Genomic DNA, 23,283 nt, shown 5'->3' on the forward strand with positions numbered 1-23,283 from the left:
AACCAGGTCAAAGGCCTTGGTGAGGTCGATGAACATCATGTAGAGTGGTTGACCTTGCTCTCTGCTCTTCTCTTGGACTTGTCGTAGGGAGAAGATCATGTCTGTCGTTGACCTGCCTGCTCTGAAGCTGCACTGGGATTCCAGGTACACACGGTCTGCCAGAAGCTGCAGCCTGTTGAGTATGATGCGGGCATACACTTTGCCAATGATGCTAAGGAGTAAGATCCCTCTGCAATTATTACAGTCACTGCGGTTGCCCTTGTTTTTGTAAAGGGTCACAATTGTGGCGTCGCACATGTCTTGGGGATCTGCTCCTTCCTCCCAGCAGAGGCAAAGTAGCTCATGCAGCGGCTGAAGCAATGTTGGTTTTCCACATTTGATAACTGCGGGTGGGATGCTGTCACTACTGGTGCTTTGTCATTTGGGAGGGAGTGATTGCTTGCTGAGCTCCTCTGAGGTGGGCACTTTGTCGAGCTCCTCCATGGTGGGCAGTTTCTTTATGCTGCTAAGGGCCATAGCGGTGACTAAATTTTCTTGGGAGTATAGCTCTGAGTAGTGCTCTACTCATCTGGCCATCTGTTGCTCATGGTCAGTGATCTTCTCTCCCATCAGTGATTTCATGGGGGCGACCCATTTCACTGTAGGCCTAGAGCCTTCTTGATGCCACAGTACATACCTTGGATGTTTCCGGACTTGGCACTGCACTGGATTCCTTCACACAGTTGTTACCAGTGCTCGTTTGCGCACTGTCTAGCGATGCGTTGGGTGTTGCTTCGGGCACTTCTGAGAGCAGCAAGCGTCCATTCATTAGGGCATTTTTTATAAGCTATGAAGGCTTTTCGTTCATCCTCGATTATGGGTTCCATCCTTGATAGGTTTGCATTGAATCAGTCCTGGCTGGGCCGTTCCTTCTTGCCAAATGTGGACATGGCTGTGATGTAGATGGCACCCTTCATTGCATTCCACTTTTCTGTGGCATCATGCTCTGGCAGGTCCTGGAGAGCCTGGTCCAGGGCGGACGCATACTCCTTCACCTTGGAGGGGACCAACATCAGCGCAGTGTTAATGCGAGGGCATCCTTTTATTTTTGAGCGGTGTAGTGTGTGTGGCTGTAGGTGCACCCTGCTGCGCATGAGGGCTTGGTCGGAGTCACAGTCTGCAGTGTGATAGATTCTGGTGGAGAGGGCGCTCTTATGGGCAGAGTGCTTGGTGATGACCAAGTCGAGCTGGTGCCAGCGATGAGACCTGGGGTGTTTCCATGACACTTTGTGTTGTGGCTTACACTTGAAGAAGGTATTTGTGATGCACAAGTCATGGTAGGTGCACAGCTCCAACAGTCTCTGACCGTTTTCATTGGTCTTTCCAGTGCCATGATGTCTGAGGCAGGTAGGCTATGACTCGTGGTCCACACCTACTCTGGCATTAAAGTCGCAGAGGAGGAATAGTGGTTCGTCTTTGGGGCATCCTTTGCTCTGTTCATCCAGTTGCCCATAGAACTGATCCTTTGTGTCCTCTGAAGACATGAGAGTGGGGGCGTAGACACTGAGGATGTAGAGTGGTGAGGCAGATGGACAAGAGATGCTCAGTGCCCCCTGTGGGAGGCTGAACCAAGGACAGGAGGTTGATTTTTTATGGCAAAGCCCACTCTGTGCTGGCAGAGATCCTCAGGTTCTCAACCCTTCCAGAAGAAGGTGTAGTTTTCCTCTCTGAGGGAGCTGCTGGAGGCGAGCCTGGTTTCCTAGAGGGCAGCTATGCTGATATGCAGTCTGGATGACAGCTGTCTTACTGGTGTCATCCACCTCCCTTAGGTCATCTGAGATGCCTGTGCATATGATGTGCATGTTGCAGCTTGCGAATTGAAGAGCCGGAGTCTTCTTTATTGGTTTCTTGTTTCTTTTGTCTGGTGTGGAAATACTGTCTGCTTGTCATGCTGAGCAACACACTGAGCTCCAGACACCCACTGGAGCAGGCAGACAATGTTGGGTCAACACCTTACTGACCGGGGGCTGCCCGGCTTGAGGCAGGCGTTAGTCAGCCAGTGGGACACGATGATCCCTCCCACCATCAAAGCTGACCCGTGGCACCCCTTCCCTACGCCAAGCAGGTGGGACTTTTAACCTGTAAACTGCCAGCTTCTGTGTTGTTTCCTCACTCAGTAGCGAGACTGGAGTGACCTCTCCTGGCCGTGGAGTATGGAGATCCTAGGCTGCCCAGACATCAGGATCCCCCTGTCGTCCTTGCTGGTGGGGTCCAAAGGAATGCTGAGTATGACATTTGGCACCAGTTCAGATGCAGGAGCTGCTGGAAGGAAGCCGTAGTTGACATCCAGCTGCCTTAGGGTCTCCACTCTGGATTTTCTGTCTGGGTTTACTCCAGTAGCCTTTCCTTCTCCCAGAAATATCCACAAGGCAGCGGAGCCATCATCCAGTGGATGGGACTTGGTGGGTTTGGAATCAGAGTTTCCTTTTCTTAGATGAACTGCCTGACAAGGCTAACGAACTCCATCTGCCTGGGTTTGGAGTCAGAATTTTCCTTCTCTTAGACTGGCTGCATGCCAAGGCTAACAAGCCCAGTCTGCCCACCCAGTTTTACTGCCGGGCATTCGGTCGCACCACACAGCAAGCTCTGCAGAAACAGGGGGCCCCGCGTGAAGGTGCTGCTGTGGACACAATAGTGTAGGAGAGGCCATATGCAAGTAACCTTCTGCGAGTGGGACGTCAGGCCCAGGCCTCGCCCCCCCCCCATATACATACATACATAAATACATACAAGTGGGGCCCTGAGTGGCTGAGTGGTCTAAAGCGCTCTCCGTTTTGGATCACTGCCATCTCACCTCTGTCTGCATGGGTCCGAATCTCGGATTTGGCTAATGTGGGTATATGAGAAAGCTTGCCAGTAGCTTCTCGTGGGTCGGTGGTTCTTTCCAGGGTTTTCCTGGGTTCTTCCTCCACCATTAATACTGGCCGCCATCTATAGCCTATTGTGTGCTGAAAAATGGCATTAAATCCTACAACAACAACAACAACAGCAACAAATACATACATACATACATACATGCACACACATACATGAACACACACACACTTCCTGCCAGATGATCAAAGAAACAGGAATACATTTAATGTTTTTATGGTGTAATAATGTTGTTGATGTGGTAATAATATTGTTGATGGGGTAATATTGTTGATGGGGTAATGTTATTGATGAGGTAATAAAGTTGTTAATGGGGTAATAATCTTGTTGATGGGGTAATAATCTTGCTGATCAGGTAATAATCTTGTTGATGGGGTAATGATGTTGTTTAAGAGATAATAATGTTGTGTGTTAGTATACGAAGATAGTGGTAAATGGCTTCATTGTTAAGTTACATGCATAGGTAGGAAATAATTATCATCCCCATTCTAATGTATTTTATCACAAGACAGGTTATATTACTAGACCAATGAATCACAAGACAGGTTATATTACTCGACAGGTTTTATTACTAGAGCAATAAATCAGCATGTTGGTGATTTCAGGTCTGATCTCCATCTTTCATCAAACATTGCAATTATTGAAACTGTTTCATCCATTCTGGAAAAGAATTTAAGCCACCTGGTGACTAAGGCCGCGACTAGGAGAACCACCCCTAAAATAATTTGTATAGAGCATGTCCTATGACAACACACAAGTACACATCAGACATTTATAGACACCAGCATTTCTTGAGTTACAGTCAGTGGAAGGGGCCTTTGACCAGTCTATACAACAGATTTTCATATAAAATCAAAATGTATAACAGTTTGTAAATCAACCTGGAATCACAATACTTGACCTCTTGTCCTAGTTCCAAATTACTGAGCATAATCGGCAGAAAATCACCTGTTCTGTAAATGTTGAGTGACCAGTCAGATGCAAGTTAGCTCATATGAAATGGTTATTTTGGTCATGTGGCTTCGTTAACTGTGGATTTGTCATCTGACAGTCAGGTGATGAATGTCTCATTATATGATTGTTATCACATTTCAGGAACATGCCAAATTATAAAAAAGGACAGATCATAATATCATGACAAATATTGAACAAGTAATGAAAAGGACAGATCATAATATCATGACAAATATTGAACAAGTAATGAAAAGGACAGATCATAATATCATGACAAATATTGAACAAGTAATGAAAAGGACAGATCATAATATCATGACAAATATTGAACAAGTAATGAAAAGGACAGATCATAATATCATGACAAATATTGAACAAGTAATGAAAAGGACAGATCATAATATCATGACAAATATTGAACAAGTAATGATTTCTATGTACTAAGAAGAGTCTTACTTCGCATAATGTGCAAAACTTTGTGGATAGCTTACACTTGGGATAAGGAAGAACATGTGCCAAGTTTTCTGAGACCAAATCCAGGAGATCAGTGTTCACAATCTGGGAGACTGGGTCCAAATCAGGGAGAGTTGAGTAATGATCATGTTTGTCATAAATTTAAGCACATTATTCCAAATCTAGGTACATTAACCATAATGAATAATAGTTACTCACCTTTATTAATTTTCTTGCGTGTTATTTTCACTGCGCTTCACACATTTAAATTCATCTATTCTGCACAGTTAAACTTGCAGATATATTTCTTTTTGGGAGGATCATGTTTTTTTTCTTTCTGTTAGTGCACATTTTGACATGGTACCAAAATTATTATTTTCCAAATAGTTTAAAAAACTTTTTTTTTATATGTCAGGTGGCTTGCAATCTGCTGTCAATGACACATTACTCAATATTGAAATACTGATGAGTAAAACAACTCACTGAGTACATTAAATGCATGTCATATGCCATGATTTGATTGGTTATTGAGTACATTAAATGCATGTCATGTGCCATGATTTGATTGGTTATTGAGTACATTAAATGCATGTCATGTGCCATGATTTGATTGGTTACTGAGTACATTAAATGCATGTTATGTGCCATGATTTGATTGGTTATTAGGTCCATAAGAACTTAATTGATAGATCATGATAGTTGTAAATAGTCTGTTGAATGTGTTCACTGGAAATACCTGTGCTCAGCAAATTTGTGATTCTGGAAGTTTTTGTCACCAGATCAGTAGATCAGAATATTAGAGCCAAAATCAAAAGACTATCAGACAATCCAGGAGACTTGTGCCAATTAAAGAACACAATCATTAATCAACAAATTTAATTGCCCATGAAATTAAATGTTGTTTGTTTTTAAATCATTAAATTGGTACAGTATTTATCCAGACTTATATTTCTCTTCTTCTTCCAGGAGGAAAAATCCTAAAAAATTTGGGAAGAAGCAAAAGAAGAAGAAACTTTTTTCTGGTGCCTCAGAAGACAATGAGTATGACAACAGTTCTAAATTGATTAAATTTGGTTCACTTCCATCATACAAGTAAGTACTGAGATCAGCCATTGAAAAACATTTACTAATGACATAGATTAGTTTGCATGTTCACTCACTTTATATTGTGTTGGAAATTGTAGCAAAATGAACAAGTTGTTGGGGTTTTCTTTTGACAGTTATGGGTTAACGGACCATATAAATACACAAAAATGCATGTGAATGCTTAGTTTTGATTTTTAGGATTACTTAAGGTCTTGACACGGCAAAATGTTTTATATTTAGCATGTAATTAAAACACCTGTCATATATGTATGCACTTATAAATCAAAGTCTAAATGCAAACAACATTACTCCTGATATGCTGTAATATAATGCACCTGCAGATTAGGGTCTGTGTTGTTTGTTCTGCTGATTAACTAACAAACTGCACAGATCCAGATCTGCCAGAGTATGCGACAGCAGATCTGGGTCTGTGCAGTTTGCAGTTGGACTCATAAGCAAGTACATACAGTATTATATTGTAAACACTGATTCTTATATGCCTGCCATAATATGGAACATTGTATGTTATGTCTGTCCTTCCATCTGTTTATTATTTGTTTTTTCATAATAATGAGTTCTCTACCATCTGTAGTCACCAACATTTTTGGGTAGATTGAACTTTGGGTAAGAAAGAATCCTGTCAGTTTTGGGGTCCAAAGGTCATGGTCACTTACTGAATAACGAAAAATGGTTTTTGAAAAGAAAGATTTAGTTTTTCACTGTGTATTATCACCTAAGGTTATGGATGACATGCAGATTGGGTTAGATAAAAGTCCAATGATTTTAGCTCAGTGATACCCAGTGGTCAGTTATCTCCAGAGTCAACTGTGCCTAGCTATAGTTCATGCAAATGGTATCCACATCTGTAGCACACATAATTTTCAGGTCAGCACGATAAATATAGCTAAAAGTACCTAATTCATTTTGCACATGAAGTATATCAAAACCTTTCCAAACAACATTGTAGATTCAGTAAATACATGCTGAGACATGGTATTCTTTTTACATCAAATTCTTTCATGCCACAATGATCAGTGGCAGAGTCAATTTGTCTGTTAAGGGTTTATCAACTTTCCTATTCAGCTGTCTTTGTTTTCCTCCCTTGTGATTTCTTTGCATGCCCACATGCATACATATACTAATAAATTATGTCAGACTATCTGCTTCTGGTAGCAGGTCTTTTTACTTGTAAGATTTTGTTCATCATGAGACATTTCACAGCATAAACAGATATTAAATTGAAATTTTCAAACAGTTTATCTTTGTTTTGTTTTGTTCTTAAATTTAAAAAAAAAAAAAGGACATATTCCATTCAAATCTACGAGCAGAATCAGTCTCCTATTTTTAGGTTACCATGGCATCCTTTACAGATGTGTTTAGAGAGTATATTAATTTAGCATTAGGACTAACTTATTAGAGAATTTAATTATAGTAATTTAGCATTAAGACTAACTATTAGAGAATTTAAGTATATTAATTTAGAATTAAGACTAACCTATTAGAGAATTTAAGTATAGTAATTTAGCATTAAGACTAACTTATTAGAGAATTTAAGTATATTAATTTAGAATTAAGACTAACCTATTAGAGAATTTAAGTATAGTAATTTAGCATTAAGACTAACTTATTAGAGAATTTAAGTATAGTAATTTAGCATTAAGACTAATTTATTAGAGAATTTAAGTATAGTAATTTAGCATTAAGACTAATTTATTAGAGACTTTAAGTATAGTAATTTAGCATTAAGACTAATTTGTTAGAGAATTTATTCTAATTGGTAACATGATAATGAAAACATGTTTTGAAACAAATCAGTATCACTTTTGAAATCAGCTGTAATGTTTACTATTTGCCTTCAAATTGTATTTTTGCAGAGACTGTAGCTTAAACAAATTAGCTGAAAAATAAATCAGCACAAGGACACTGACCTTGTATTCATGTGATAGAAACACTGACCTTGTATTCATGTGATAGAAATGGGGACACTGACCTTGTATTCATGTGATAGAAACGGGGACACTGACCTTGTATTCATGTGATAGAAATGGGGACACTGACCTTGTATTCATGTGATAGAAACACTGACCTTGTATTCATGTGATAGAAATGGGGACACTGACCTTGTATTCATGTGATAGAAACGGGGACACTGACCTTGTATTCATGTGATAGAAACACATTTAAAATTATGATCACCATGATACTGCATGACATGTTAAAAAGGGTCACCAGAATCTATTTCTTGTGTGTTCAGCTCATACATTTGTTAATGTTAGATATAGATTTCTTGTGTGTTCAGCTCATACATCTGTTAATGTTATAGATTACTTGTGTGTTCAGCTCATACATCTGTTAATGTTACAGATTTCTTGTGTGTTCAGCTCATACATCTGTTAATGTTAGATGTAGATTTCTTGTGTGTTCAGCTCATACATCTATTAATGTTATAGATTTCTTGTGTGTTCAGTTCATACATCTGTTACCGTTAGATATAGATTTCTTGTGTTCAGCTCATACATCTGTTAATGTTACAGATTTCTTGTGTGTTCAGCTCATACATCTGTTAATGTTAGATATAGATTTCAGTAGATGTAAAATGAAGGTTCCATAGGCCCTTTTTGTTGTACAGGTTTCCCTGATTGGTTAATTTTTATACTAATAATTACTTGCCATATGCAGCATGACAACATGTGACTATGAATGTGGAAGTTTTGTTTCTTGGTCATACTGTACTATTGTGCATGTATCCAAAAACGGCTGGCATGAAGGAGGGTTTGAATAAAGAGCAACTCCATATTTACAAAAAAGACCCTGAAGGTCATCTTGTTGGTATTTAACCTTATGACAGTTGCTTGACAACTTATTAGATCGATGGTCATCAATTGTTTTGTGAACTTTTAAAAGCCTTGTTTTAATATTTTTATCTTAAAATAATGTATAGTAATGATAAGATGTGATGGCTATACATTGGAAACTGTCTGGAGAGAATTCGGAGGACAACTCATTCCAGTCTGTGTTAAATTCACACCATCTAAACCTGTTTCTGGTCATTTGTTCCAAGAAGTAGTGATTCTTAATGAGAATGTTACCTTAATTCAAGGTTATGTCATTGTTGTAAAGATTAATTGAATTTTCATTTCTTTGTGAGGGCTTCATTTCCTCATTTGATATGAAATCAATGCCAAGTCACTTTCATGACCACTCAGCCATTGTCTCCCCCTAGGTTTAGCACACTGTAACTATAAGGCATATTTCTTAGAGATAGTAAAGTGTTTATAAGGAATTGTCATTTTGCATGGTTGTACAGATTTTACTAGAAATAACTTGACAGTGGTCATTTAAAAGGTGTATTCAAATATGAAATGGATTGAATTGAGGTATATCACATGACAATGATAATGAGATAATTCCACATTCAAAAAAATCTGAATAGGTAGGTTTAAACAGCATCAACATTTTTTTTAAATTAAAAAAATGATCATAACAAGTTCCTTACATAGATTTCCATCATAACAAGTTCCTTGCATAGATTTCCATCACAACAAGTTCCTTACATAGATTTCCATCATAACAAGTTCCCTACATAGATTTCCATTATAACAAGTTCCTTACATAGATTTCCATCATAACAAGTTCCTTACATAGATTTCCATCACAACAAGTTCCTTACATAGATTTCCATCATAACAAGTTCCTTGCATAGATTTCCATCATAACAAGTTCCTTGCATAAATTTCCATCATAACAAGTTCCTTACATAGATTTCCATCACAACAAGTTCCTTACATAGATTTCCATCACAACAAGTTCCTTACATAGATTTCCATCACAACAAGTTCCTTACATAGATTTCCATCACAACAAGTTCCTTACATAGATTTCCATCATAACAAGTTCCTTGCATAGATTTCCATCATAACAAGTTCCTTACATAGATTTCCATCACAACAAGTTCCTTACATAACAAGTTCCCTACATAAATTTCCATCACAACAAGTTCCTTACATAGATTTCCATCATAACAAGTTCCTTACATAGATTTCCTTCATAGCAAGTTCCTTACACAGATTTCCATCATAACAAGTTCCTTACATACATTTCCATCATAACAAGTTCTTTACATAGATTTCCATCCCAACAACTTCCTTACATAGATTTCCATCATAACAACTTCCTTACATATATTTCCATCACAACATGTTCCTTACATAGATTTCCATCATAACAAGTTCCCTACATAGATTTCCATCTTAACAAGTTCCTTACATAGATTTCCATCATAACAAGTTCCCTACATAAATTTCCATCACAGCAAGTTCCTTACATAGATTTCCATCATAACAAGTTCCTTACATAGATTTCCATCATAACAAATTCCTTACATAGATTTCCATCATAACAAGTTCTTTACATAGATTTCCATCCCAACAACTTCCTTACATATATTTCCATCACAACATGTTCCTTACATAGATTTCCATCATAACAAGTTCCCTACATAGATTTCCATCACAACAAATTCCTTACATAGATTTCCATCATAACAAGTTCCCTACATAGATTTCCATCACAACATGTTCCTTACATAGATTTCCATCATAACAAGTTCCTTACATAGATTTCCATCATAACATGTTCCTTACATAGATTTCCATCATAACAAATTCCTTACATAGATTTCCATCACAACAAGTTCCTTGCATAGATTTCCATCATAACAAGTTCCTTACATAGATTTCCATCATAACAAGTTCCCTACATATATTTCCATCATGACCAGTTCCTTACATAGATTTCCATCTTAACAAGTTCCTTACTTAGATTTCCATCATAACAAGTTCCTTACATAGATTTACTTGGGTATTTATCAATGTGTAAATTTTGCCTAATTAGTCGCAGAGTTAACATAATATTATTCAGGCTTTATTTACTTTTGAGCGATTATGTACAGTTTACACATTGATAAATACCAACCATAAATACCCAATCTTACATTGTTAATCAAATGATATTTAATTTTCATTAAATTATTAATTAACTATATACATGTAATTTAAATTTTGATTTTAAATAATATATATTATATTCTAATATGATAAGCATGAAATATATAATATGTGTAAGTTATTTCTAATATCTAATTATTGTTTGGTAATCCTGAGAGCATGCTATATTAAATAATAATGAAAAATTAATCATTTATATTCGATTTCATTGCAATATAGAAAAATATTCAAGACATTTACAATAGATAGTAAGACTTTGAATGGAAAGGCAGATGAATGAAGAAAAGTGAAGTAAATATTCTCACACTATATTATAATCTTTGTAAATAGAGAAAAATCACTGTGGAATCAAAATAGCTTGCTCTATGTAAAAATCAAAATTGTTGGAATTAAAATATTGCAAAATTTGCAAATGCAAAATAATTGCAATTTCTTTTCACCTTTAATGATCTAGAGATTTTGTTGCTGCTGTACACCAGTCTGTATTACAGTGTTATAAGGTAATACACCAGTCTGTATTACAGTGTTCTAAGGTAATACACCAGTCTGTATTACAGTTTATAAGATAATACATACACCAGTCTGTATTACATTGTTATATTGGTAATACATACACCAGTCTGTATTACAGTTTCTAAGATAATACATACACCAGTCTGTATTACAATGTTATATTGGTAATACATACACCAGTCTGTATTACAGTGTTATATTGGTAATATGTACACCAGTCTGTATTACAGTTTATAAGATAATACATACACCAGTCTGTATTACAGTGTTATAAGGTAATACATACACCAGTCTGTATTACAGTGTTATAAGGTAATACGTACACCAGTCTGTATTAGAGTGTTATAAGGTAATACGTACACCAGTCTGTATTAGTGTTATAAGATAATACGTACACCAGTCTGTATTACATTGTTATAAGGTAATACGTACACCAGTCTGTATTACAGTGTTATAAGGTAATATGTACACCAGTCTGTATTACATTGTTATAAGATAATACATACACCAGTCTGTATTACATTGTTATAAGGTAATACGTACACCAGTCTGTATTACAGTGTTACAAGGTAATACATACACCAGTCTGTATTACAGTGTTGTAAGGTAATATGTACACCAGTCTGTATTACATTGTTGTAAGGTAATATGTACACCAGTCTGTATTACATTGTTGTAAGGTAATACGTACACCAGTCTGTATTACATTGTTGTAAGGTAATACGTACACCAGTCTGTATTACATTGTTACAAGGTAATACATACACCAGTCTGTATTACATTGTTATAAGGTAATACATACACCAGTCTGTATTACATTGTTACAAGGTAATACGTACACCAGTCTGTATTACATTGTTATAAGGTAATACGTACACCAGTCTGTATTACAGTGTTACAAGGTAATACATACACCAGTCTGTATTACAGTGTTGTAAGGTAATATGTACACCAGTCTGTATTACATTGTTGTAAGGTAATACGTACACCAGTCTGTATTACATTGTTGCAAGGTGATATGTACACAAGTCTGTATTACAGTGTTATAAGGTAATACGTACACCAGTCTGTATTACAGTGTTATAAGATAATACAGCTGCAGTTCATAATGTGCATGTCTTATTCATAAGTTAAAGATAAAACCAGAAAATAATGTTTTACCAGACCCGCTCTTTGACAGTGCCAAGTGTTTTTACTTGATCAAAGAGTATTTGTAGTTTTTCCCCCATGAAGACAATATCTTTTTTCCTAATATAACATGGATTTTTTTGTCTGTATCATTGTTTGATTCATAAAAGTTGTATAGTCAGGCTTGCAAAATTTGATTTTCTTTAAAACAAGGTACAAATGGACAAAATTGTTATCAAAGATCTGGTAATGGAGGGGAGGTGGGTGTTACATAATTCTCCAATTAACCAAACGATCATTCACAATTAAAATAGGAGGCACAATTTTTATCTTTTATTATTTGAAAATAAAATACTGCTTTACCATGCTTAAGAAAAAATTGAATTTATTATTTGATTATAATTATATAGATATAAAGGCAGTAATTGGTAATAGTGGACTTAAAAAAATATAAAGGAGTTATATGACTGGTGTAATGTTATTTTGCACATCTAACTATGGGTGTTGAAAACACATATATGGACTCAACAAATAAATCAGTAAGTAAATACAATATTTGGATTGTTCAAAATCACACAAAATACTTTGAAGTTGAGCTATTGAGCTGTCATTTAAAATACCTGTATTGTTTCAGATAACATCTGGAGTAGATCAGCTGCATAATTATCATTATTGTGACTACATGTTTCCTTCTTTTTCTTCTACTTCTACTTCTTCTTCTTCTTTTTCTTCTTCTACTTCTTCTTCTTCTTCTTCTTTTTCTTCTTCTTCTTCTTCTTATTCTTCTTCTTCTTTTTCTTCTTCTTCTTCTACTTCTACTTCTTCTTCTTCTTTTTCTTCTTCTTCTTCTTCTTCTTCTTCTTCTTCTTCTTCTTCTTCTTCTTTTTCTTCTTCTTTTTCTTCTTCTTCTTCTACTTCTACTTCTTCTTCTTTTTCTTCTTCTTCTTCTTATTCTTCTACTTCTTTTTCTTCTTCTTCTTCTACTTCTTCTTCTTCTTCTTCTTCTTTTTCTTCTTCTTCTTCTTCTTTTTCTTCTTCTTCTACTTCTTTTTCTTCTTCTTCTTCTTCTACTTCTTTTTCTTCTTCTTCTTTTTCTTCTTCTTCTTCTTCTTCTTATTCTTCTACTTCTTATTCTTCTTCTTCTTCTTCTTCTTTTTCTACTTTTTCTTCTTCTTCTTCTTCTACTTCTTCTTCTTCTTCTTCTTTTTCTTCTTCTTCTTCTTCTTCTTCTTCTTCTTCTTATTCTTCTACTTCTTTTTCTTCTTCTTCTTCTTCTTCTTCTTCTTCTTTTTCTTCTTCTTTTTCTTCTTCTTCTTCTTCTTCTTCCACTTCTTTTTCTACTTCTTCTTCTTCTTCTTCAAAGCTGCTTTCGAGTATGCATTTCTTTATATTCAAATGATGAACACGTGCATTTTTAGGTTTATATATATTTTTAGGCAAATTTTTCTTTGGTTGTTGACATGTTAAGTGAAGGTAGAATGCTAATTAAAGATGCTTTAGATGATGTTTATTTACATGTGGCACACAGTGGTTCCCATAAGGCTCTGTGCTGTATCAAAAATGAATTCTTCCAGAACTCAGGACAAACGTGGCAAACTTCATTTACACAGACCACTCTTTTTCAGACTGTATCAAATGAATGGTATTGTACCATATGCCAGTATCAATTGTATTTAAATCATTCATGCAGGAAACAAAATTTTTAAACTTGGCTACATTTCAAGACATTGTATTGAAAATTTAATGAGAAACAGATTGGATACCATTCACAATGCTGTGTAGATTGAGCTGTAGTGCCTACATGGGGGACTATTGAATACAGGATGGACACATAATTTTCCATTCACAGTATTCTTAATTTAAATTTTTCAGCAAACTTTTATTTCTAAGTGTCAGGGATGTTTATTTTCAGTATGTTAATTGTGATGATGATAATGAAACCAGTCAATCTTGGAGTTTGTTGTTAAATGTCCTCTAATTTTTGATAACATATTTAACTAGAAAAGCTGTGCAGCATTATTAACATCAATGTAAGCATGTTGAACTGTCATTTGTGAACACTAGATTATGATAGAATACATTACAATATATTCCCTATATTCTACACCTCCTTATTGCCAAAAAATGGAAAAGTTAAAATTCAATCCATTTTAATTTATTGGGGCAATAAAGATCATCAAACCACTTGATTATTCTGAGTATTTTTTTTTCTTTTGCACAGAAATGACAAATTGCATAAAAAGAAGAAAGGCAAGAGGAATGTTAGAACTAACACAGATGATGAGAGTGATATTGCAGAGTTACCTCCCCCTCCAGTTATCATAACTGACCCAGAGAGTGCAAAACCGGAGAAGGGAATTCTGAAAAATTCCTTTGCCAGTTTGAAGTACAACAATGAAAGAAGAAGCAGCGAATCAAACACTGCAACATCTGATGGGAATGATGAAAGTGTTGGTCAGTACACATGTGATGATGACGACACGGAAGCTGGTGAGATTCAAGACATTCTTGGAGGATATGATGAGCCAGAAAATCGGCTGGATGCCCTTGATCAGCTTGTTGAATCATCAAGTTTTGATTTCATGCTTCCACCACCATTTTGGAATTCAGGACTATCCAATCACTCACCTACACCACCTAGGAAAGGGTTTGGAGGTTATGAACTTCCAGTCAGCTCAAATACACCTGCAAGACCATTTTTATGGAAGTCTAGTTTGACATCTCCACCAAAATCTCGAGCCTTACGAGTGAGAAATTTTGATGATCTTTTAAATCAGTTGGATCATCACACAATAGATCTATCACCCTCACCTGATGATCCTCCATTACAGATATCTCCATCAACATCGGAAGATGTTCGGAGTAGTTCCACAGAGGATAGGCACTATCAGAATAGCCACGATCCCCAAAGTCCTAATTCTATCACAAGTGGGAGTACATGCACGGCACTGCGTCCCCTGCTTGGAAGCCAGTGGAGCAAATACATTCTTCATCGAAACATTGAGAATGACTTTGACGGATTTCGGCTTGGGGATGACGTTGAGTCTCCGCTACCTCATATCAGTATTCCTCCACCTATGAATCCAATCAATATCAGAAGCATTTTTAATTATGGGCAGACAACTCTGTCCAGAGAAAATAATGACACTCCTTTAGGTAGTCAGTGTGGGGAGTGTAGTTCAAATAATGGAACAGCAAATTCAAGGAATGGTTATGAGAAAAGTTCAGGATATGGAAGTGAACATGATGCAGAGAGATTCAGCATCGATGAAATGTCTCGTAACCAGTCCCGCTCAGGGTCAGCATCTCCACCAAATTTCAGTGCTGTCATTAGAACTGGTCCAAACCAGATTAAGCTGGTTCCAGCTTCCAAACTCCAGTCTCAGTATGACTTGTGTGAAGAAGCGGATGAATTGAACAAACTTTTAGATGGGCTTCCACGAATAGATGCTGGAGCATATGAGAGAAGTCCATTGCAGAAGAATGTTAATAAAGATTATAACTGGACAACAAATACTTTAGAAATGTTGAAGAGATCTATGCTTAATGATTCTACAGATTTAAAAAGTTCTGTAATGAATGAATCCTCAGAAATAGAGTCCAGCACAAATACCTTAAAAAACTCCATTTTATCTGATGCGTTTGAACTTGATTCAGGTACGAGCACATTAGTACCAGACTCGAGAACTAGCACTTTAGATGCAAGAAAGAACTCCATGCCACTGATACCTGATGGTCCATTGCCAAATCCCAAACCTCTCGATGAAAAAGCTAAGGAAAAAAATGGCAGTGCTCCTTGTATAGACAGAAGCCTAGAGGAAATTCCGCTAGCTGTTGGAGAGAATGGTCGAAAGAAAAGAAACCGGAATTCATTGACCAAATTGCATCGGCCTACGAGCCTTGATGTTCAGAAAGGTGAAGTTCAGGTTGTGGAACAAGCAGAAGGGTTATTGAATAAGAGGTACAGTACTGTGGAAAAAGTCACCAAACCTGTAGATGTGTGTGAATGTTGACTCATTGTATGGGGATGATGTACTTACCCGATTAATTTTGCCTCTCATCCTTTCATGTGTGAATGCTGACTCATTGTATGGGAATTATGTACGTACCTTTGTAATTTTGCCTCTCATCCTTTGGTGTGTTGAGTTTTAGAATAAGGGATAGTGTAATTTTCATAATAGAGCATCATACAAAAGTGCTTATGTTGCAGGTGTTGTGTTGGCTGTCAAGTACAATTATTATTGACATAAATAAGATCCTTGTTTATCACAATTGTTTGCTTTATCCAAAACAAACATCATGTCATTCAGATAGTTCTATATTAAACTGCGACTTTTAGAAATACTTTGTTCATCATGAATTTTGTTTTATTCATTGTCAAGAAAATTTAAATTGAGGCTAATTGATTGTGTTGACTGAAAATATCATTGGGAAATGTGATTGAACTGGACAGTATGTTGCCTGTAAATGATGAACACATTTTGTATTTTTCACGAGGTTGGATTTAATTGCTGATATTCAACAGTGTGTGCTATTTGATCTTTATGTTTCAGAAACAGATGGTCATATTAACATGATGTTTTGATTACAAGACTACTTGTAATATTATGTTGTCCCTATATGAAAATAGTGCTAGCCTAACTTCTAGTATGGCTGCCATGACAGACATCTTGAAAATCGTATTAATACTACTCTTGAATGGAAAGTCGTATCAACGTAATCTTTCCAACAGAGGACTTCTTATAATGTCTAGTTGAAATGAAAATGGCACCAATCTGACATCCAGGATCAATACTTGCCATATTAACAGAGAGTGATTGGGAGTGGGGGCAGGGTGAGTATCCAGAAGTGTGTTGTGAGCTACCAAAGTGCAGAGGTATCAATGCACATGACCAAAACAAGTGATGTCGTCCAATTGAAAATAAGCTAACTTTTAATTAAACCTGTAGAAAAAGATTGGAAGTTCAAACCTGAAAATACACTCTCAAAGAGAAAAAATGGAAGACTTAGTATATATGATCACCATACATGCAAACACTCACATAATCACCATGCATATACATGCAAACACTCACATAATCACCATGCATATACATGCAAACACTCAAATAATCACCATGCATATACATGCAGATACTCACATAATCACAATCACACTGACTTTAAATAAAAGCAAACACCAAGTTTATGTCTTTAAAATCCATTGGATGACAAAATATATGCATAATTAGATGTATTTTTTGTTACTCTTGATAGCTCCATAGGGAGTTTGAAGGTAATGCAGGTGTCCTCACTACCATCATTTTGAGACTGGATGGTACTGGTGTTCAAACTTCTCTGCTAGATTCTCTGAGCAAATCCTGGTCAGAAACAAATTGTTCTGGACATCCATAACGTTTACATTGTCAAAACTATATCTGTTTCAGTCTAATCACGAGATAAGATTGCCGTTATTGAAAAATTAATATACATCATCACGTTTGGGACACTATTTCATTGAGGAAAAGGGAAGGCATATTTTTAAGTTTAATGGGGGACTTTTCAGGTAATACAGGAGCAATAAACACCACTGTTTCGTATGGTATTAATGCCATAGCAACACAAATCAACTGTGAAAACACGAACGTGTGCTTTTTTGTCATTCAATCAGTCTGTTTTAACAAGAGTAAGATAACGAATAATAATAAAGAGAACCGATCTGAATGTTCATTTGAGCATATCGAAGATGTTTCATACTGGTCGTGCTTTTGTTGTGACTGAAATAGTGAACACATGATGGATACATGTTGATAAGTTGCTGGCAGTATGTGCAAATAATTAAATGCCCCCCTCCCCCTCCCCCTCCCCCTTTGATAGTGTGCTTCACACACAAAAAAAAAACTCCAGACGAGTTTGTAGTTTTTGACAAAAAGGTCACTTTACATTTATTCCCAGTGTGAATTTTACAAACATTCAGAAGAGCCTTCAGGTATTGAAGATGCACATCGGTGGAATGAATGTCAGGTACATTTTATCTACTAACCAAAACAATGAAGCAGAATGTGTTAGATAATTAATCCAAGTGAAACAGAACAGTATACATACATGTGTATGTATGTGTGTGTGTGTTTGTGTGAGGTTTTGATTTTTTATCGTAGCTTTAACAATTTTTCAGTCGTATTGATACTATGTCCGCAGTGTGGCAATTTATAGTGTTGTCTAGCACTGGAGCATCATACCACATACATGTAGCATGATGTCCCACTCAGTCATATTATCCTGACACCAGGCCGACCAGTCCTAACACTAACCTGTTAATGCTGAGCGCCAAGCGAGGCAGCTGTTAGTATCATTTTTATGTCTTTGGTTAGACTTGACAGGGGTTTTGAACATGCGACTTCCCGCATCCGAGGCGGACGCTCTGACCACTAGGCCACCGGAGTGGTCCAGTACACATGCATTGCATGAATGAAATGTACTGCTAACTTGATGGGTGATGTATATCTTGGTCTAGTGTGAATTCATTCATGGAAAAATACATATATTATAATTACCAAAATCAATCTGTTTTCCTCTCGCTAATACTTGAAGTGCCTTTGATCTGTTAAGTACAATGTCAGTTTGTCACGGAACAGCACTGTTGTATAATGGGTTGTCTAGTCCCTATATCCTGTATTATGTGTTCTGTCAGTCTGGACTGTAATACTGCATGATGATGTGTCTGTTCCTTCTTAGAAAAGCATTACTTGAAAAAAAAATTATTTGGCAATTTCAAGAACATGCCTTTGCATCAGATATGGTAGTTAGTCGTATTATGTATGTTTAACCAATAACTGAGGAACGCATCGTACTTCTGGCACTACTTTTACAACCTATTGATATTCATACAGTCTGAGATGTTGCCAACACATTGCAGTGTTTTTCTTCAATACACAGTTAAATATCTTTATGTATTGACTTATATATTATATTATTTATGAAGCTTTAGAAAACCATACTAAGCTATACAAACCGTAGCTACGATGTCGTAGCCTCGACGTGGTCATGGCTACAAAATCATCCCATATCATGTAATGGAGCAAATTAAAGTAAAAGTATGGCTAAAGTCAAAAAGAATAATTTGGAAAAATATACTACTTAAGTAAAGTCATATTTTGAAGTTAAAATATATTAGTATGGTAATTAAAACCACACCTTATCGACCACAACAGATAACGCGAGATTCTCGCGGTAACTCGTTTTCCAAATAAGTCTTGCTAAACCATAATTGGATACTATGTGATACTTTATTCAGTACATGCCATTTACATCGATTTGTTTATGTTTTCCAAAAGTATGCAATGTCCTTATAAGGCACAGAAAACACAGAGGCTAAAAACGGAAGTTGTTATTAGATGAACTAATTTGGCGGATGGTCCAAATGAGAATGTTGTATGAAGAAGATAAATGCTATTTTACACGTATTCTACAATGTAATTGAGCAATTCTGGCATTTAATAAAAAGACTATTTAATTTATCTCAGTGTATTTATGGAACATCTTCAAACAGTCTGACAATATGCTGAAAAAGTGCTAGGACTGTATCACAGCGACTGCTTCATTGATAGGTTGGTTTTGGTACCCTGGCCACGAAGTAGGGGTACTAATATTAGTACTATACAAACTATGTCAACACTTGGGATGCATGCAAAGTTCTCTGTGACTTCAGAATCCACATCATGAAATGTCACATCATCTGCTGTTGGCTGATTGGTGTCTCTTGGGTTCTCTGTAGTGTTACGACTCTACTGTCTTAAACTAAGTAACAGAAAAAAGCAAACCTATTGCACAATTCAAAAAATCATGTATTTCCTTAAACTACTGAGTGAAAATTTAAAAGGCGCTTACAGTATCGTGAATATAATCCCAAATAATCATCTAAGTTCTATCACAAGTCCACAAGTATAGAGTGTTCAGGTCTTGAATGTGCTGATGTACCATTTTTCACCCACTTTCTACATTCTTTCAGGAGTCTATGGGGGTCAGAAGGGGATGTGTGTGTGTGTGTGTGATTTGGATTTTTAACGTAGCTTTAACAATTTTTCAGTCATATCACTACGATGTCTGCATTGTGGCAGTTTATATTGATGTCTAGCACTTGGGACTTGTAGCATGATGTCCCACCCAGTCACATTATCCTCACACCAGGCCGACCAGTCCTAACAGCTGTTAGTACCATTTTTGTAAGTCTTTGGTATGACTCGGCCGGGGATCGAACCCACGACCTCCCGCATCCGAAGCGGATGCTCTAACCACTAGACCACCGGAGCGGTCTCCTGTATTTTGTAGGAGGGTCTTTTAAAAAAGATTGGGATAGTTTAATTATACGAGAAGGAAAACAGGTTAAAACTAAAAGTTCATACAACGAAATGCACATTTTATAATATGCATGTGCAACTCATGGTATGCAAATGCAATACTGAGAACTAGATGAGAAGACATTTAGCAAATTAAACATTCCTTACTTTGCTGTAGTCCATGCACTGTGTACTGCTTGACCATATCATGACTTGTGTGGCCTGTCCTAAATGCAGGTTAATTCCAGGTGAGTATTTGTAAAGCAATAGCATGTATAAAGACCAATATGATGTTAAATTTAATTTTTATTTATATAAGGGAGTAATGTCACATTACTCCAAGCACTGGCCTAAGGAGAATTACTCTTAAGACTATATACTCTGTATATATTATTATATATACGAGGATGTATATTAAAATCCCTATGGTTGACGAATCTAGGTACCTTGATTACTACAAATATTGACACCCTAGCGCTAAACAAGCAATTTCAATAATTCGCTCCATACTGGGTTTCTGCTTGGTATCGAACTTCTTTATGCGAGATAAGACATCTATCGCCTGCCTGTACGTTCCAGTGCCCAAACCCACGGCTACCGCCACATCACCAGCTAAATGATGTTTTGGTAACCGTTCATATACGGTACTAGAACGTGCAGACGCTCTCGAAACTTAGATATATACATTATTTGTCCCAAGAAACATTGGCACTGGCTAGGTTAGGTTTTATTTATACAAGGGAGTTTTGTAACATTACTCTTAGCACTGGCCTAAGGATAATTACTCTAACATGCATTAAACATGTCAAATTTCATGTGTAATTTTGTATAAACACTAGATAACACCTTCAAGGTGTTGAAACGTTTTGTATTTTGGTGGATTTTGAGTAAAATTCAAAACGGCGAGGGCGTAATATAAATCAGAGTGTACAACCACTTTTTACGTTTAAATGTAGTCTGATTTATCTCATTGGCATGTGCACTCAATTTCGCTAGTACTTAATTTAAAACGTCTACGTTATACTTTATTTTATTTTTTAATGCACTGTAAAAGTTAAAAAGTAATATCAGTGTAGTTTTTGTTACATAGAATGTATTTTACCCTTGTATTTATACGAAATTAAATTTGCAGATATCATTGTCGATGCTAGAGTTGTTACATATAATATATTTTGCCGCTTGTATTTATTTCTATCAACTTAATTTGCAATTATCACAATAAAGGTAAGATTTGGAATCTTGCCAAATATAGTAGAATCTTAATGCTTTGAACATAGTTGGTTTGAGCAAGAGAAATTGTTGGAACTGGGTTTAAACCCTACATAATGTCTATACCATATATGCTTTCATGTATGTTAGATTCAAATTCAAACAGCAGAGACCGTGAGCTGATGTTGCATAATGTACCACTAGATATGGATCAGTGCAGCTTACAATGACTTATCAGAATAGCAAACAACATTGACTCGCAATAGCAGACATGAGCCTGTAGTGTTTATTATTGGATATGATTTTTTTTACTAGACTATTCTCTTCAACTGATTTAGTCCTTTGGAGGTTCATGTTAAAGGGATTATACTGTAATGTTGTATCAATGTATCTCTCATTCTTTACACATGAAAAAAATCAAAATGAAAGTCAGCGGAAAATGTTACATAAATAACCAAATAAAGATCCTAGTCATAATTATTAAATTTAGAGGTTTTTATCATAAGTCATCACGGCAATGAATTTACTAGATTCAATTTATTATGTCTGTACCAAGTTCAGGAAAGTTTATTCTATACCCCCAGTGTAGTCGACGTCCCACTATCAGGTTTTCCTTTACTGTCACTGTTACGAACTTTATGCATTAATTTATCAGTATTGCTCTCGTCTTTGTGAACTACCCCAGAATGTGTGTGTATATGTATGTGTATATATATATATATATATATATATATATATATATATATATATATATATATATATACACACACACATTGTTGATACATTTATCTCGGTGTCAAATGTTGTTTTCATGGGAGATCTCAAGCTGTGTATGTATGGTATCTGCATGAAACATATTGTGTTCATGGCATCATTTTTAACCACCCCTGGGCATGCAGGTACAGTAATATAATTTATTACACTAATTTTGGTTATCATTAGTCATTTTAAATGTAAACGTTATGTTTTTGTTGCAGATCTCAAGCTGTATGTATTCTGTCTTAATAGAACTTGGTCAGGGTGTTCCATGTATCATTCAGAACCACCCCAGGCAAAAGCTGGTCACTATAGCTTTAGTTTCGTACACCGATGAATATTGTTATAGGTAAATCCAAATGTAAATCATTTGTCTTGCTGCAGATTTCCATAAGTACTTGTGATTTGTTCAGGTAACTTGATAAAGATGTTTCTTACATCATTCTTTTCCACCGCAGTTGAAAGCTGGTCACGTTGACCTACTTTTCTTACACCAATTTCCTTGGGCACAGGTTATCCATAGCATCCGGCAAAAAACAGTGTACGGGTTGGCGTGGTTGGCTTTCTGACATTTCTTGTTTTGTGATATGCATGTATATGTGAGCGTAGGACATCTGTAGTTAATAAATATATGTACCTTGCATATATATCTTTTAACCTTATTGTAGAAAAGAGAATCAACAGTCAATATGAGAACCTTAATCATATTTGTAAAAAAAAGAAGCCGTAAATAGATTTTATCTCATTAACGATTTTTCCGCAATAAATCCAAACCAGTCGAAGACTTGCTCATCAATTTATGTAAGCCCATATTAACGCAGAGAATATCGTGTTGTGATGTCAGTCCTTTTCGCTATATTATTTCCGCACAATATCTAGAGTTAGACAACAGCTAGCGTTATCACATTTTGTAAGTAAGTTGTATTTGGGGTCATTGTGACTCAAAGAAA

The 23,283-nt window shown here is 36.1% G+C and overlaps 1 protein-coding gene across 1 annotated transcript in view; it reads left to right on the forward strand.

The window, feature by feature from the left end:
* LOC149776147 (disintegrin and metalloproteinase domain-containing protein unc-71-like) overlaps window positions 1-22,976 on the forward strand; it is a 290,286-nt gene extending 267,310 nt beyond the window's left edge. Inside the window, exons 25-26 of the mRNA XM_089942442.1 lie at window positions 5,287-5,412; window positions 14,275-22,976. Coding sequence (XP_089798568.1) covers window positions 5,287-5,412; window positions 14,275-16,066 — 1,918 coding nt within the window. The 3' untranslated portion in view covers window positions 16,067-22,976. The remainder of the gene's footprint in view (window positions 1-5,286; window positions 5,413-14,274) is intronic.
* Window positions 22,977-23,283: the final 307 nt, after the last annotated feature.

This window comes from Sinohyriopsis cumingii, chromosome 18, assembly GCF_028554795.1.
Source record: "Sinohyriopsis cumingii isolate HCF-2022 chromosome 18, ASM2855479v2, whole genome shotgun sequence".
NCBI lineage: Eukaryota > Metazoa > Mollusca > Bivalvia > Unionida > Unionidae > Sinohyriopsis > Sinohyriopsis cumingii.